General features: G+C 36.4%; 1 protein-coding gene across 2 annotated transcripts in view; it reads right to left on the bottom strand.

The window, feature by feature from the left end:
* Positions 1-488: 488 nt before the first annotated feature.
* LOC149797138 (uncharacterized) overlaps positions 489-19,439 on the bottom strand; it is a 40,550-nt gene continuing 21,599 nt past the window's right edge. For both annotated transcript variants that reach the window (XM_089961809.1, XM_089961810.1), the window contains exons 2-5: positions 14,864-17,034; positions 13,518-13,725; positions 2,945-3,114; positions 489-891 (exon numbers count right to left, since the gene is read on the bottom strand). In XM_089961809.1, the coding sequence (XP_089817935.1) occupies positions 799-891; positions 2,945-3,114; positions 13,518-13,725; positions 14,864-16,990 (2,598 nt within the window). In that variant the 5' untranslated portion in view covers positions 16,991-17,034 and the 3' untranslated portion in view covers positions 489-798. The remainder of the gene's footprint in view (positions 892-2,944; positions 3,115-13,517; positions 13,726-14,863; positions 17,035-19,439) is intronic.

The raw sequence follows: 19,439 nt of genomic DNA, 5'->3' as shown, positions 1-19,439 counted from the left end.
AGCAAACCTGTGTATCAATAAACATGATGCCAGATAAGGTTTCAATCGATCAATTAAGATTTTCAAGTCACTGAATGGATCCCAAATACAGATACATATATACAAGACAGACATGGTGAACAGTATATGAATCTTTGCAAAATACATTACGAAAATAAAATAAAGTAAAACACTGGAATTTAACATATCTGATGTAACCAATTTTGACTTTTGTTCAAAATAATATGCATCTTGAACATTGCCTTTAGACTCAATAACCATTAAGTACATTCAGTGACCCAGTCTATTCAGAGTGGGATGCAAGCCAAAACAAAAATTATTCACATAATTAGAAAATGGGTCTATATAACACAGATGCCATACCTATAGGAGGCAATTACAGAGCAAAGGAAGATAAACCGAGGTCATAGCCGTAAATTTTGTCAGAAAATTATTAAAACTGATCTTCACCTACTAGGACTTGTCAATGTAAAGCCCCACCTACTAGGACTTGTCAATGTAAAGCCCCACCTACTAGGACTTGTCCATGTAAAGCCCCACCTACTAGGACTTGTCAATGTAAAGCCCCATACAAAATTTGGTTTAAATCCATGAAGTCTTTCAAATGTGATTGAATAAAAATGAAATATGGTTCTGTGTTTTGCATGGGATGCACCACAGTAGGTGACCAAGCCAATCCAATGGTAGGATTCAAAATCACACCTTCTGGACCTGAAAAAGACACAGTAACCACTGAATATCAATTTAAACTTGCCCACAAAATGATGCCACCAAGACAATCATTCTGACAGTTACACTTCATTTTGGCAATTTTTCCTTTAAGAAAGAAGAAAAATTCTCATGTATACCATATTGTGCTTTCATTCTGCTATCTGCTCTCTGGTTTGCCATCTAGAAGAAAAGAAATACATAGTTAAATAAATTGTCTGCTCCACTCCTGCCCACTAGACAGGGATATCTTTAAATTCACAATGTACAAGATAAGTTCGTCTTATTCTAGAGCAGGGGGCTCAAACATATGAAATCTGATATATTTCCTGTGGACTGCAATGACATCTGGAATTTTGTACAAAAACTAATAATGCAGATTTTTTCTTCACAGCCAGCCACTTTTTATAAAAAATTTCTTCTTGCTTCCAACATTTCAAACGGCTACCTTTTAAATGATCTGCTTTCACTATATGAAAAGGTTTCAGTGATGTGGTTCTTGGGCTAATGTCCTCATGTGGCCCTCGTGGTGATTTGAGTGACACCACTGAGCTAGATATGCACCTTGTAATGTCATTTATCTCATATCATCAACTAAATATTTTATGACTACATTTATGTGACACATCTGCAAATGTACACTAGCTTTTCCGTTAAATGATGCAAGTATGCCCCCTTACATTAACATGGATCCTATTTTTTCTTATTGAAAAAGCAAAACATAGGCTCATATTTGCTTAATAATTAAAGACAACATAAAAATTGATAAATAAGAGCTTCTTAAATTGCTTGTTTTATGACTAAGAAAGGCAGCTAGTAATTTCTTGTTGTTGTGGTAGGGTTTAATGCCATTTTTCGGCACAAGATAGGCTATACATGGCAGCCAGTATTACTGGTGGAGGAAGAACCAGGAAAAACCCCAGAAAGAACCACCAACTCACGAGAAAGCTACTAGCAAGCTTTCTCACTTACCCACATTGGCCGAACAGAAGACTTGAACCCATGCAGAGGTGAGATGACAGTGATCCATACCGGTGAGCGCTTTAGACCACTAGGCCACTTTGGGCCCCCAAGTAATTTGTAACAGACATGAAATTAACACAGCATAAATATTCACATATTGCATGCTTTTGGAACCAAGAGACACGTGTAACAGAAATGGAATACCCATGAACCTGTCTGTACAAAGTATTTTTAAGAAATGACAGATCTACAATAACTGATTCAATAAGAGCATAAAAAGCATTAAATTATATGACTGCAATGTCAAGTCATTTTGAGGAAGCATTTTTCTTAACTCCAAAACTGGTAGGTGCCTTGTTAGTCTCAAAATGGAAGCCATCTACAAGGTTTAGTCAAACTGTGGTCACAAAACTCAAAACCTTTTGAAATCATTTGCCATTCTTTGAGAAAATGTGACCCTGACTTCTGAACCAGACTCCAAAAAGGAATAGGTGTCTTCCTTATTCCACATGCAAGCCAATAAAATATGGTCAATGTGAGCGATAAAGAAATAAAACATATCTGCAGAAACTATTTTTCTTCTTTATATCAGTGCCCTTGACCTTTGGACCCCAAAATAAATTTGGGTCTCTTTCATCTTAAATGCAAAGCCATTTGTAAGCCAAGTGATTGGGTGGAAGAAGTTTTCCTTCTTTCAATGCCCAAGAACTTTACCTTTTAACATTTGAGCCCCAAATCATGTGCTTTCTTCATTGCCCAACAAGCAAGCTACTCATGAAGTTTGGAGGGCCCCTGAGTGGTATAAAGCAGTCACTGTTACGAATCACTGCCATCTCACCTCTGTCTGCATGGGTTCGAGTCTTGGGTTCGGTCAATGTAGGTATGTGAGAAGCTTGCCTGTAGATTCCCATGGGTTGGTAGTTCTTTCTGGGGTTTTCCTGGTTCTTCCTCCACCAATGATACTGACAGCCATGTATAACCTATCTTGTGCTGAAAAATGGCATTAAACCCTACAACAAAAACAACAACATAAAGTTTGGTGATAGTATCTCTAAAAAAGTCCACAAGTGACTGCATGGAATGGAATAAGGGTCTGATGTACTGATGGATGGACAATATCAGAAGATGGCATGCTCCATATATAAATTGGATAGTACTCAAACTGAAAAGAAAAAAGACGAAACTGTCTACATTATATTCTGGAACAGTCTGATGTATTTCATGTTTTGGGATATATCAAGATTTACAAGTGTCTTCAAGTTTATTTTCATACCAATTCAGACTGTTTTTTGAGTACAGCATTGACAAATCTCTGGCCTTTGCCTTTCTGAACATGTGGACACATGGGATACCATCTGCAATGTTCTATCCATGGGTTGTCGCCGGGCTCCCAGTTGCGAAGGCCACCACCACACTGGTAACATCTAGTGTAATCCTGATTACCTGCAAATAATTTTTTTCAAGTGATTATTTGGCAATGATATCAGCACTGGTGTCAAACCAATGTCACTTTTTTGCAGCCAATTAACAACAAAACAAAGATGAGACAATGATCCATATCACCCTTGTTACTGAATGAAGTACATAAATTTATGTGTAATAGACACAGGCATAAGATTGTATTACCACGATTAGTTGACAAGTGTTCTTTCTGTGTGTATGTGTGTGTGTGTAAATTGGATTTTTATAATAGCTTTAACAGGTTTTTCTTGCCATATCGCTATGATGTCTGCAGTGTGGCAGGTTATAGTGATGTCTAGCACTAAGGCATCATGCTGAAGACATGCAGCATCATGTCCCACCCTGTCACAATATCCTGACACCAGGCCAACAACACTAAATATCCTGACACCAGGCCAACCAACACTAAATATCCTGACACCAGGCCAACCAACACTAAATATCCTGACACTAGGCTGACCAACACTAAGCTCTTAATGTAAAGCACCAAGCGAGGCAGCTGCAAGTACCTTTTTTTAAAGTTTCTGGATTGACTTGGCCATGGTTTGAACCTGCAACCTCCCACATCTGAGGCAGAAGTTCTAACCACTTAAGTCACCAGAGTGGTCCTGTTATTTCAGTGTGTCACATAAATTTTATGATATGATGTTATAACCCTGATAAAAATGCCAGTTATGCATACCGATGTGGAATAATTTGTAGGGTATCATGTCTAAAAGAATGTTGTCCCAGATCTTTCACATCTAGCTCAAAACTTCAACAGCTTTTTTAATAGCTGGATTGGTGTTTCACATACTTATCATGCAGGGTTACATGCAAATGTATACATGGCTAGAAATGTGCCATGTTGTGGCCCTATGGTCTTAAACTAAGTGACCAAAAAGTTAAACCATAAAGTTATTAAAAGTCAACAAATAATTTCCTTAGAATAAAAAAGGAAAATTTAAAAGGAACTTACAGCTTTGTGAATTAAATCCCAAATTATTCTTAAAGTTCTATCACAAAGTTGAAAAGTATGGTGCTCCAATGAATTCCAGATTTTGGATGTGCCGAGGTACCACTATCCTTGAATAAGCTGATGTGCCGAAAGTCTTGATGTATCACAATATAATCCAGATCTCTGAATGAGTTCACAATATTTCCAAAGTACTGTTTAAGCACAAAATGTCAAATAGGCATTTTGTAATTCTAATGAATAATTTAAATAAATAATTCCTCTTAAATTATTAGTGAACACAACTGAAAGACTGATATTAAGATAGGAATGAGTAACTGTTTACTTCTTCCTAATATACAAACTGTCACCTGACTTATGACACAACAAAATGCACAGGACCAGGATCATTTCAAATGGAAATGTCCATCAAATTTGTAAACAAGGTCAGGTCTGTTTGCTTAAATTTTAGCAAATACCTGAGAAGCATCAAGAAGACCTTATTTTTTCCAGAGGGAAAAACCAATGTCCTAAACTCAAATCCAAGAAAACATGTTGCTAAAAAATAATTATCTTCAAGTATAATCTACAATCATGAACAAAAGTTAGCAAAGTAATATGTTGTTTACAAATAGACCCTACAATCTACAATCATGGACAAAGGTTAAACACATAATATAGATATACATAACAGTCGATGGAATACTAATACCATATACAGTGAATAAAAACAAAATTTAATCAAACCTACAGATGGATGGACAGAAGGATGGAAGAGGGCAGGCATCAAACAGAAGATAATTTCCACAACCCTTTTAACATTTTCACAACAGTATTACTTAATGCCATATGTCTTTTGACCTTAGGATAGGACCTAAATCAATCCAACTGATTTTAAATCTATCCAGATATTCAATGTTACTTCCCTAACAGGAAATATGGCCATTTCATAAGCTGTAAAAAAAATTTATATTGGATGTATGGACAGTCATTATAGCATTTATTATAAATAAAAATTATTCTAGTGTCTGTGAAAGCAAATTTTAAATAAATCATTTTTCTCTAAAAATACTTACCCAATCACATTACTAGCCTGCTACCTCGTGAATCCAGCCCTACTAAAAGATGAAAATTTGTCTTTCCCTATCTATATCAATGGACAAAGGACAATAACTTTTGCCCATTACCTTCCCTGGAGACCACCAGGTGTTGCCAGTTTCTAGCTGAGCGAGATACTAACAAGGATGCTCGCATTTTGGGTGGTTGGGAGGGTGTTTAAGTAATATGATTGAGCAAGTATTCGCAGAGATACAATTTACTTAAAATCTGCTTTCTTTTTCAAATACCTTCCCCAATCGCATTAAGAGAAAAAGTAGTAGGAGGGGATGCTGAGCATCGGACACCCATCTTGGGTATCCTTCAAGAAAAGAATGGCTGAATTCCCCATATGAATCATAACCCGTTCTTCTAACTACATAAGCAACACAGCCTATGGTGATTTGACCTGTGACCCTAACAGTTAATAAGACGATTATTGAAATCTTACCAGCAAATGTTTCACTTGTAAATGTAGCAAAGCTAACAGGCTGTGTTGATCGCTCCAGTTGGATCTGGTGGCCATCTGTGTCACTGGACCCACTATATTCTAGGTTGCCTCTGTGACACCAAATCTCTGAAATGGAGGCTTGAGAAAGGTTGGCTCTGCCAGCCAGCCTTCAACTTCCATTATATCTTGGGTTTGAATGTGCATTTGAATGTGAGGCTCGCAGAGATTGCTCAAAACTTCTGAGCAGTAATCTCTGTGAGTCTACTCTGATCTGGTGAGACGTCTGAGTACACCAAGTGTATGATCCACTTCAGCCATGAAGGGCTTGAAGCATGATATCCTGTGTTCTGGCTCACAGGGATTGCTCAAAATTCCGGAGCAGTATGCTATGTGGCAATTCTGATTGGTGAGATGTTTGAGTACACCAAACATGCAACCCACTTTGGCCCCCCCCCCCCCCCCGGGACTGAAAGATGATATCCTGTACTCAGGCTCACACCGAAAGGAAGAAGTACTTGTATGTACCACAACTCATCTCTGTGTACTGCAAGTTAGTGTTTGAGAGCGTGAACATGATCTTGCATGGCTGCTGTTCTCAACCTGGCTATGGAAGTAATGACTGTTTGACTACTTACCCTGCATGCAGAAGCCAAAGCTATCAGGAAACATGATCTATACGATAGTGACTTTATCAGCATGTAGGGTAGAAGTTTTAAGACACGTTTCCCATGATGCTGTAATATGTCCAATATCACAGGGCAGTAGTCTTTGGTAGCAATTAGGGCTCAACTCTTCCTCCTCTAAGAGCCAGAGAAAAGTTGGTAAGTTGAGGGATAGAGGAACACAGAGGGATGATGTAGTTGTGTACTCTTGAGATTCTCTACATAAACAAAAGTCTGAATTGTTTGACTCACAATGCTATCCTGGTAAGAGCCAAGCTTGCCAAGTAGATGTGATGTTGTGATTAGGGTTTAACGCCATTTTTCAGCACATGATAGGCTATACATGGCGGCCAGTATTAATGGTGGAGGAAGAACCCGGGAAAACCCTGGAAAGAACCACCGACCCATGAGAAGCTACTGGCAAGCTTTCTCACATACCCACATTAGCCGAATCCGAGACTCGAACCTACGCAGACAGAGGTGAGATGGCAGTGATCCGTAACGGACAGCGCTTTAGACCACTCGGCCACTCGGGGCCCCCATTGCCAAGTAGAAGAGGGTGGTCCAGGTAGAGATGCACCACCTGTGTCAGTGGATGCTGGAGAAGATTCAGGTTGGCCAGAATCTTCCTGGGTGTACTATCGCTAGAAAGAGTAGATCAGTGTGCAAAGGCTTGACCGATTGGAGAGGGGCTATCAGAATCATCTTGCCATTCTGACCCCATACCTTCTGGGTTATTTTCAGTATCAGCACCATGGGAGGGGAGGCAAAAGCCCACAAACCCTCTCGAATGATTGACAGTGCATCAACATCCAGAGCTTTTAAATCTGAAACTGGACAAAGTTGTGTAGCTTGTGATTCCACTTAATTGCCAAGAGGTTGATACTCGGGTACCCTCAAAGTGCTGAAATCCGAGTGAGGACCAATTCATGGAGGGACCATTCCGTGTAAAGGACGAGACCACCTCTGGATTGATTCTTGACCAATACACTGATGCTGCCAGGAACGTGTCTGATTTGCATGTTGATATGGAGATTGTTGCACCCACGTAGAAATTGCCAAATCAGGACACACAGGTCGAGTGATTTGGTACCTTCCTGTTTGAGGAGATAGGTAACCACCAGAGTTGCTGGACCAAATGAAAACCATTATTGCCTCAGAGGCAATCTTTTCAGAAATGATGACAGCCTTCATTTCAATGATGTTGATTTTTTGAGGCTGTTACTCTGGCTCCCAGATGTCATTGATGGTAGTGAGGTAATGTGCAAGGGTTATTGCCCTTTGTCTATTGATAAAGATAGGGAAAGACAAATTTTCATCTCTTAGTAGGGCTGGATTCTCAAGGTTGCAGGCTAGTATACCTAATGTAATGTGATGGGGGAATACAGTCAAAAGAGAAACATGCATGCCCCCACTGCCTCACTGTTGACTAAACAGTAAAAGTCCAAAAACTTATGTATGACTCTGTTACAGATCACTGCCATCTCACCTCTGTCTGCGTGGGTTTGAGTCTTGGATTCAGCTAATGTGGGTATGTGAGAAAGCTTGCCAGTAGCGTCTCGTGGGTTGGTGGTTCTTTCTGGGGTTTTCTCGGGTTCTTCCTCCACCATTAATACAGGCCGCCATGTATAGCCTATCGTGTGCTGAAAAAATGGTGCTAAACCCTACAACAACAACTTATTTATGATACTTGTTTTGAAACAGTATTGTTCAATAGTAAATACACAACCCATGTACATTCATGTTGTAGATACTTTTGGTTGATTAGATTTGTCCATTTGAAAGTAGAAATGATAAAAGTTAACGATGTGGACGAGTTCACTAAGTCTCTAAAACAAGCAAACGAATAAATGTGATATTCGCAATAACAACAACAAACATGAGATGCAGTAATTGAAAATACCAATATAATCATTTAAACAGTTAATTGAAAAATATTGAGAAAGAACTTTTCACAAACAGAATGGTTCTGACTATGACCAGTGGGTTTTAAAAAAAGCACAGAAAACTATACAGAGGCCAAGGGCTATCATATCTATCTGAGACACCATTTTACAGGTCTGTCAAAACACTAAATTCGAGAAAAAAATGCAACTGAATGTTTTGGAAGGAAACTAAGGGCATCAGAGCCAATAAGCCAAGATGATAAAAAATTATTATTTCCACTGGCTAAATAGACGGTCATGCAACATCTGCTTTGCAATTTTCCCCCATTTAACTATTCTGACACATTGTTAGGCTAGTGATTATAGCCATACACTGTAAGATGCAGGTCAAAGCTGAGATCCCTCCAATAGCGAGCATGTAAGCATGCAATTGACAGGGTATAATCATATGCTGGTATTAAGAATGGCAACAAATACACTTACATTTATTCATCTTGAATTTTCTGAAAACGTAAATCAGAATGACATGACCCATGACTCTCAAGGTCATGTAGTATTACTAAGAAAAAATCTTATTCGTATTTTCCCATACAAATGCAGTAACCAATAATTAGCGCTCAAATCTGCAATGAGAATCTTTTCACTGGCTAATATGATGCCATGTAATTTTCTAAATTCATCCTATTCTGCTCTTATCATTTACAGCAACAGACTTTTTTGTATCCCACTTGGGATATCAATTGTTTGTTTTCACTGGCTAAATGAAGTCACATCCTGTCCAATACATAGAGGATATTTGCTTGAAACGAGTGAATAATGGATATATTTCATCGAGTGGATGAAAAACTCTATTTTCACGGGCGGCAAAGCCACAAGTGAAAATACTAGAGTTTTTCACCCACGAGATGAAACGTATCCATTATTCACTCGTTTCAAGCAAATATTCTTTTTATTTTATGCTCACATACGTTGGCTACCTAAAGTTTGTGACACGGTGAATTAGCAGATGTCTTACGGTAATGTCAGCTGTTTACTGTACATGTTTTTCTGTGCTATGTGTATCTGTGCACAACATTAGTTCCACATCAGATTGATAAAAATTATCTGATATTTCCAGAATAAGAAACTACAAGTTTCAACGATAACAGACAGGGATTATTATTAAGAAAACAACCACAAGTAATTCATCAATGTATAATTGTTTTTTTTTTATTAAAACAGAAAATCAAAGGTTCTGACCCCAAAAAAGTAGTTCCTGTAGTGAAAAAATAGTTATTTTTTCATTACAGTGAAATAACAATATTATTTTAATTAGAAAATCAAGTAATGCACTGCTTAGCATAAAATAAAATCCCATATCGAATAAAGACCTGCTGAATGTAGACATGAGCCAATGGTAAACATTACATTACAAGGAATCCCATGACATCACAAGAGTGCCAGTTCTTTTGACAGCATGTCACTGACACAGACTCTAATCCATGACCAATCAGAATGCATGTCAATTTCAAATGTATCGAACTCTGATTTTTAGCAAAAAAATTAAACACAATAAAAGTACTTTGTATCTATCAACAACAAACATAATTCCTCAAAGGGACTGATGCTCTATAGGCCAAAGAGAATTTCCAGGAATACAAGACCTTTTTCCTTTCCAAACTTTTTTTTCCTTTTGAACTACAGAGTGCTGAAACCATGTTTGATATTCTGGAGCGACAACACTGTTTTCAAACTGGTCAATGTGGTGACCATATTAGGTATCAGATTAGCACCATTTTCATTTAGAACCAACTGGATATTATTAAGTCTTTTGATTTAAAGATACAAAATCATGATAATAAAACTACCAAGTCAGGAGTAGTAGTGTTAACATGATTTTAAAGAAGACAATCAAAGCAACCATACTTGATGCAAGACTGACTTCATTTTTATTTATAAGAAGCCTTTTGGTTATATAAAAAAAATGTCATCAACATGATCATCCATTCAGGAGGAATAGTGATAATATTCTCAAGATCAATAGTGGCTGCCTTATTGCATGCAAAACTGGTACCATTTTAATTTGGGACTAACTAGGTATCATAAGAGGTATTCACGTGAAAATGTGACTAGTAGCAATAAAAGATTTTCAACATGACTACCATCACAGCACTATTTGCATTTGGAACCAGCTAGACATGACAGGAAGTCTTTCAGTGAAAACCCCAGGCTCATATGACCATCCATTCAGAAATAGCAAATAGGATTTTCAAGATGACCGGTGTGGCAGCCATACTGAATGACATGGCAATATCAATGTAAGATTAGACCAATCAGATCTTGGTATGAAAGAATATGTAAAATTTCATGCCAAACCTTCAAGTGGTTTGGGAAGAATAGTGATAATAAACTGCGAGATGATAGACATCTAAGGATGAACAAGTCACCCCATAATTTCTTTCCATCTCTGACCAGTGGACCTAAAAACATAATTAAAATGAGGTAAGATTTTTTATTTTTAGTAACTGCAACAATATTTACAGTGGATAAGTATATAATACAAATCTGAAAGGCTTAATGATTGGTGGAGTAATTGTTGGGAAATCATGGCTTTTCTTGCATTTATAATAGATGATAACGGAGGTGAAATTTTGTATTTTACGAAGCAAATTCCCTGATTTTGTCATGGTGATGTCATCCTTGTCTGTTGATTACAGTGATTTGTCTGGAAGTGAAAACGATTTTTCTGGAATCAGTTCCAATGAAATACCAGATTTTATAAATAATGATGCCTTTAATGATGAAGGGTCTGAAATTCTGTCATCAGATATTGACACTGAAACGTCATCAGACTCGTGTGACACTGATGATGATCAGTGAAATTGGTTTGCAGACGTGCAAGATATTGACAGAAGTCCATTTACTCAGCACTCATGACCATCATATAATTTGAAGGAAATGGCACCAGAACTAGACTATTTCCAATTATATTTTCTAGTTGGACTTTTTGAAAAGACTAAGTGAAACAAATAAATTTGCAGCTTAACAACATGTGGATAATGAAATCAGTGAAGCAAACTAGACAGAGACCAGTGTGCCTGAGATGTCTGCCTTTCTTGGCATGTTGATCTTCACGGGGATAATCAAAGCTCCTGACTATAGCTTTTATTGGTCAAATGACAATTTCAAGCTCCAAAGATATAATAACATTGACACTTTGACGCTTAATTTCATTGTTGCCGAAAAAATAGTACCAGAGTTTTTCATCGATGGCAAAATGAATCATTAAAGTCCATCACTGCATGAAATAGAGTCCTATATCGAACTGAATCACACTATGGCCAAGAGTAAAATGGCACCACGCATGCCATGTGGGTGTATCTATTTTTAGAAACAGGGAATTTCTTAAATGACCACACACATTTTAATTATGTTTTTAAAATTTTTTATTGATAATTAATGGTTGTAATAATTAGTATGTACTGGTAATATTATTTTCTATTATTTGTTAGATATGATTTTCTTGGCATTGTTATGTTATTATCACAAATTAGTGATATAAGAAAACAACCCTGCCCTTATATACCACATTGATTTATCCAACGCTGCATGGTCTAATATATTTTAGATTATTATTTTTTTAAATTTAATTACAGAATGTTGATATCATGTTTCTTATGAATTGTATATTCCTTAATGTATTTGACAAATGAATTACAATTACGGCCTGTCTAATTAACAGGTACTGCCTAGATACTGTGATGTCTGCCATTATTAAGTTTAAGCCTCTTGTCAGGTTCACTTGTGACTTCTAACTGATATTACAAAGAATGTAACTCGAACACGGCAGTGAAAAGTTTTAGTCAAATATTTTCAAAAATAATGTCACCAAGTATGCTGATTAAATATTTACATACTGATGTTTAAACTTTCAAAGCACAAGGTGCTGTATTTAAAACAAAGCAACGTTTACATTGGTAGTTGTTTTTATCACAGAATGATGACAAATAATAACTTACAGTAATCCGGCATTGATAACAAATGCCGACTTGCGGTGGAAATGATTAGGTTATTTTGAGGCTATTCCAGCAATGTGAGAATATAATTTTCTGAAGATGATGCGGTCTTACAGTTTATGAGTTTTTTAAATGGAGAGCAAAAGTATGACGTGGTGAACGTCAGATGGGAGGCACAGGTTAAGAGGGTCAGATTTTTATATGGGAAGCAAAGGCTTAAGTTGGATCATTGTATCAAATACAAAGAATGTGTGTAGCGGTGTTTTATCTTGGCACAAATGGCTACATTGTATTAGATACAAGATCAAAAGGCTTAGATACTATGTTTGTACAGCATGTCATGTAGCTTATTTAAAGAATTTTTAGTTTTAGTAATGGCAGCAATATTTATAGTTGATAAGCATATAATACAAAGTTGAACAGCTTAATGATTACTTTAGTAATTGTTGGGGAATCGTGTCTTTTCTTACATTTATAAAGAATATTTACCATTTTCGGGGGCTACATTGGCTTTATTTTGTATAGAGTAACTCATTTTGTTATGACATTAATGTATTTTTATTTCTTGCAACAACTGTAAATATGCTGGAAGATTATCATGAGCTGTACAAACTTTATAAGTCTTTATACTAGGCTGTTTCCGTCAAGTTTGATCCAAGTTAGTTGATTCGTTTTTCTGATGAAGACGAAAACACTAGACATTGATTGACTATAAATAATAAATGACTGATTTGTGTCCATGTTATAGATTCATTTGGTTTTAGGACATGTAAAGCTGTCAATCTTGCACTGTAACTGTTGCAAGAAAGTAGGTCATAATGACCTATTATTTAAGGCATAAATATTAAAATGGTACTAACAGCTGCCTCGCTAGGTGCCCAGCATTGAGTGGTTAATGTTAGGACTGGTGGGCCTGGTGTCAGGATAGCGTATCTGGGAGGGACATCATATTAGATGTCTGCAGTATGATGCCTCAGTGCTTAACATCTGATTCACTATAAACTGCTATACTGCAGACATCATAGTGATATGACTGGAAAATTGTTAAAGCTACATTAAAAATCCAAACTGCACATTGCTCACATTCTGAACAAATAGCCATATAAAGTTTCATAAATATAACAGCAACAGCATCACTGAAATGGAGGCAAATGTAATCACTCAAGTGACAAGTCACTGTGACCTACATGCTCTTAAGCCAACAATAAACAGAATTCTTTAGTCAAGATAAATGCACACTTCAATTTGATAATTTCACATCCAACCTTAAGCCACAAAAACATCAAATATAGCATTAGAAAACTAATAAATTAATGTATCTTCTAAACTTTGCCCACAGGACAGGAAAGGAATTAAAATCACCTGTGAAAAAAAATCCCGCTTCTGCCATTTGCTGTGGAGTCTGATCTAGATATGGAGGCCAACCATGACTAAAAGTTGCAATACGACTGGGCAGTGTGACATGTTCTGGAAACTTTGGCTTGTTATCTGCTTCAGATTGTGCTGATTCCTCCACTGGATGGGATGGCTTTCCTGGAGTTGCCTCCCATGATCCCAAATTCTGCTGTTGCTGCAAAAAATATATCAATGCCTATCAAACAGGTATGGATAATTTTACTTGAACTGATGTGTGACGTCCAATACTGGTCAACTACCTTATACAACAACCTCTTACAACAGTTATAACCCCATTCTCACTGATTTACTCAGCAAGATTCCAAATCATACACAAAACAGACTACATTGATTATCCTACACCAAATGACTGGACCTCATGGGTGGATTAAGTATTAAAAGCTTTGCACCTCAAACATAAATTAACCTCATCACCAAAGATGGTAAATTATAATTTGATTAGGTCCACACATAATTACAAGCCATTGTAGTAATCATTAGATAGAGCTGTTTCCAAACTTTAAGAAAAAAGATGAAGGGTAGCTAAAATAATTTTAAGCCAGTGAATATACCCATGACATTGTGACTTACATGTCCTTCCTATGTGAAATGCATAAAGATACAATTACAACCTCTGAATTGCAAGGTAGAAAAAAAAAGACTATTTCATTTGTAACTGGAAGTTCTCTCATACTACTCAAACAACCAATTTCAAAGTTATTCAAGTCTGATTCTAGTTCCTCATGTAAAATTTTTCTTTTACATTTTTTCTTTTTTCAGTAACTATCGTAATACAGTAAAAGATCACACAAATTTAAACTTGCTGAATTTTAAAAAATCAAGGTTTGCAAATATTTCCCAATGCAAAAATTTCCAAATCTAGTCATTCTAGTAACACCTTTGTGTAAAAAGTTGGGATAAAGTGGTGCTACTTTTAAAAAAAGGAATATTTTATAAAGAAAATATAACATCAATGTAAATTCTGAAAATACAAAACTTTAAACTTGACATAATTTCATAAACTTTAAAATCATGCTTTTATTTGCATACTAGATGCCTCTTTAATCCAGGCTACATCTATCTACTTAAAATTGCAACTCCACATCAACAAGACGATCTCTGAATTTACTTAACTATGATCATTCATGTAATTGATTGTCATAAAATTTTCAAAATGTTGCAATAGCAGCACTGCTCTAGAAAAAAAAAGAAGAATAGGAAATCTAACAAAAATGTATGAAAAGTAGAAAAAACTAGCATTAATGGAAATACTATATATAACATATGGTTGTTTTTGTGGACCTTCAGCTTACCCCTGCAGTGTTATCCTCATCTAAAGTTTTCTGAGCTCCTGACCCTTCCCTAGATTCCGATCTCCTCCCTTCAGCCTGACTCTGACCTGTACTTGACCCAGACAATGGAGCAATTGGAAGAGATGGGAGTGGTATTGAGTCCCTTTCTGTTCTGCTAACATCCACATTTCCATCGGAACTCATGGGGATATTTGGATATCCTTCCTGTCTCCCATTTAAAAACGGGCAATTTGGGGACAGTCTTTGGTGCACTTCATGGGGATTATCTGTACGATTCCAATCGCTGTGTGTGATGCCACATGAGAAACATCTCGTCTGTGTCCCCTGTCCTGTATAATAGAATCCATCTCTAGCAAGACGGCTAGTGCTGCCATGTGCCGAAATCGGATAGTTTTGGAAAGACTGATATCGCATCCATTCTACTGACATGCATTCCTCTAGACTTGGTGGAGAATCTGTGCCAAGGCTGGACCAGAAGTCTTTAATATTAGTGAAAGGATACAACTGATGTCTCAGCCAATACTGTAGCCTCAAGATTGATCCCTGCAGGACAGAGCCATACTGAAACATCCATCTCAGACCTGACCTCTGTTTTAAGGAATTCTCATCATCTGAAGACCATCTAGCTAAAGCTCCTCGCTGGAAGTTAAGGTCTCTTTCAGTAATACCCAATTCAGAGAAAGGGATGCGATCAAGGTGACGCTGCACATTAGAAGAATACAACCTTTGAGGTTGATCACAGGCTCTACTTTGCTTCATTGACACTTCTCTGATGGCAATCTTAATCCCCTTTTCACTGAAATAGTGGTTGCTAAGAGTTAAGTTGGACTCTCTCTGAGAAAGACTTGATTCAGTCTTCGAGATGCTTTCCAAATTAAAGGGCATATAACTATCAAGCATCTGTACATTTCCTAATTTGGTATTATGATTGAAATGCTGCAGGACACTACTGAATTGGGATTCATCCCAATGATTATAAACAGGCTGATCTTTGGAATCCCCTGTTAAAAAATGGTGGTGACAAGTGTCATTATCTAGAGATATATTTACTGATTCAATACATGAAATACTTTCACTATTCTCACTTGAAACATAATTGTCTTCTTCAATATTCCATTCACTATGTGATGATTCAACGAAAGGCTCAGGTCCTGTCTTTCCTTTATCGGGTATTGCATCAATAGAAACAAGTTCATCTTTCTTGGAGGTTTCATAAACGATTCGGAGTCCTGCATTACTGGGCCCACCATTTTCACGTTCAGCAGAACATTTTATAGATCCTGATAAACTTCCTCTATAACCTTCTGAAATAAAACCATCTTCATCATTCCTGGTTGAATGGCTGGAAGAGCAGTATGTATGAAATGAAGGGTAACTTCCAATATTGTTCACAATTCCAGGTGGTGTTGTACTGCCATCGCTGCTGTGCATACCATATTTAGGAACAATTCCTGGGTTACTGTCAGCTTCATCAGATGCCACACTATTCAAGCTTTCCTGGGAGAGCTGTCCCATGCTTCCTGTCATGTTCCAGTATTCAACAAATCTTTCTTTATCTCTGTCTAAAGTGTCATGCAAGTCTAACGAGTCTATACCCGAGTCATTGTCAGAAATGTCTACGTGGCAAATGACACTTCTATATTCACATTCTACACTTCTTTCTTTTTCAGAATTAATGTTTTCATATTTTTTTTGAACATTATTCAACCAATCTGATTCGTGACAACTGCCAACAGTGACATCATATTTTCTAGGCATTTGAGGCTTCAATCCACATTTATAGCTTAACTTTTGTAAGGTGTTATGAACAGATTCTTTCTGGTTACTTTGTATAATTCTTCCAACTGACAATTTCCTTTCTGTATATGCATGCTCATAATCCTTTACCTTGTTATCATCGTAGTTCAAGTTTTGTTCCAAAACTATCTCTCCTCGCACTTGCTTGCTACCATATGAGCAAATTATGCTAGATTCAGGATGTCCAAGGACACCATTCTGAGCAGACAGACATTCAAAATAGTTGGTATTTCCTTCATCAGAACAAAAAACAGCAACTGATTTTTTTCTTCTTTTACGTTTATGCCAAATGTTTCGAAATTTTGGAAACATACTGTTGCTGTTCCCCATTGGTAGTGAAAGCAGTAGCCCTTGCAAGGTTCAGAATTCCATATCTATAAAAAATATATATATATTTGTTTAAACTGTCAGGAAGTGATTGCACATTTTTATACTTAAGTTTTAAAACGTCTTGAAAAAAATAAATTATAATTCTGCACAACTTTACCAGTAAAATTATTCTATGGAAACCAAAGGTATAAAGATCAAGCAATTAGAGACCATAAATCCTTCAACTGATTAACCCTGCATGCCACATTTACATGTCATGAGCCGTACAAAAAGTGGGAGAACATTGGGTCTGACAGGAGCATTATAATAAGCATACTATGCCTTATCAATGGCAAAAAGCAAATTTTAAAGACATACAAGATACAGAACTGTAATTTTTCTAGGGTGTTTTATCCAAGACTTTTGAAAATTACAGGCATATTTCAAAAACAATGCTGGCATAATGAGCGAAAAAAGCCATATTTTTTAAACATACCAAACTGCTATTCACAAATTAAGACTTATCCTGGAACTTATAAAATTTCAGTGTGGTAGATGAGAATATTTTTGAAATCTGAAAATCTGCATGACATTGATGAATTATAAAAAGAATTTTAAAGAAAATATGAGGTGTATTTATATCAATCTACTGAGAAATCTCAAATATATTAAATGCTTTTATAGCTAGTGTATTATGGTACATGTATATAAAATTCAATCCAGAAACAAAACAAAAACTTTAAAAGTGATCACTGGGTCTTTCATCTATTTACATTATTTGCTCAAAGGCTAAGATTTTAACTTTGGTGACCTAATAAAGAGGTCTCTGCCTTCAATGCATGACAAAAAAGTATTTTAATTCACTTAGCACTCAAAGTGATTAAAACAAGGTCAAATATATCAACATTGACAATGTGTGAGAAAAATAAATGCAGCAATCAGACTTAAAATCGTCAGTTATTCTGCATTATTTGGGAGGCCAAACTGTCAACAAAACACCATTCAATAGTAAGAGATTCAATAATACTTGCACCCCTCCCCAAGCAAGCAAACATGTTTACTTTACATGATATTAGAACAAATACCCTTAATTATGGATACAGGTCAATTGATAAATTAAATATACATAACAAATGAAATGCTGCAAAATCTGCATTAATTAACAACACCCACTCACCTTTGGAGCAACAAGTGACCCCTAAACAAAAAAAGATCTTTTTTGCTCAGTTCAATTAGGATTCATTTTCCACATTTTGGACGAACTGGCCTTTTAATAATGTTCAGTCCATTTTAAAGAAACCGGGAGACAATATATACATATACCCATATATAATACATATTAAGCATCATCAGCATCACCAATGTGGGTATGTGAGAAAGCTTGTCTGCATCTTTCAGAGGGTTAGTAGTTCTTACCAGGTTCTTTTTCCACCAAATATAGTAGCCACCATGTATCATGTGCAGGAAAATCATATCAAACCCCAGGCATTTGTCTTGACACGCATGACTTTAATGAGACATTCAGTGTGAACTTATACATGTTTTGCAGTTTTTAAAAGATTGATTATGAGGAATTAAAGAAATATGAAGTATCCTTTTCCAGAGGAGCCTAAAGCCCAACTTAATTTGCACTTATTTATGAAATAAAACATCATAGGGAGTGAATATGGAAATGATAGAAGTTTCATAAATACAGAAGTATTGCGAGGTTTAAGGTAAATTTTACTGTCATGACATATGTAGTCTGCTCAACCTGTGGTAGTTCATGTGTACCTGTTGTTGACATGTTTCTAGGGAATGGAAACTTCACATGGCTTAACAAGTGGTCTAAACAGTGAAAACAACTAAAGGACTTTTTTCTGAAAATTAAAACCCTATTTTTCTGCTTTGTGCCATTATGTGGATTGAAAACACTATGTCGCCACTAGAACATAACTAATTCAGCACATTTCTATTGTAAATTATACCATGTCTGCCATTTTGTTTGCTTTGCTGGATTATGCCATTTTGTCCTTGCCTGTTTTAACCAATGACCCAAGGTAGCAAGATTGAAGGGCCAAAAATTGTTTGGTAATTTGGATTAATTAACTTAATTAACTTGCATTATAATTTTGTTGCTCCACTAACAGCTATGGAATCGCTTCGTAGTCCAGGTTCAAGGGTATCACATCAATGCTATTATCTGGCAACACACTATTTACAGTTTGGGGGTGATGTTTAGGAAACTGACTACTTTCTAATATGAATCATACCCCATCTCTTGTCTTTGAAAGTATTTACCAGGTACAATTACAGTCTAGCTGATAATTATTTAATCCCTTCATACCGTACAAATTTAAAACCAAACCAACCTGCACTGCAAACTGGAAAAAAATAGTTGTCACTGATGAATGCAATATTAGATTTTATCATTGTTACTTATATGACACACTTCAAAATAATGCAGTCTGAAAAGAAATGGCTGAATATT

This window comes from Sinohyriopsis cumingii, chromosome 6, assembly GCF_028554795.1.
Source record: "Sinohyriopsis cumingii isolate HCF-2022 chromosome 6, ASM2855479v2, whole genome shotgun sequence".
Taxonomy (NCBI): Eukaryota; Metazoa; Mollusca; class Bivalvia; order Unionida; family Unionidae; genus Sinohyriopsis; species Sinohyriopsis cumingii.
This window is presented reverse-complemented; position numbering and strand designations above follow the sequence as displayed.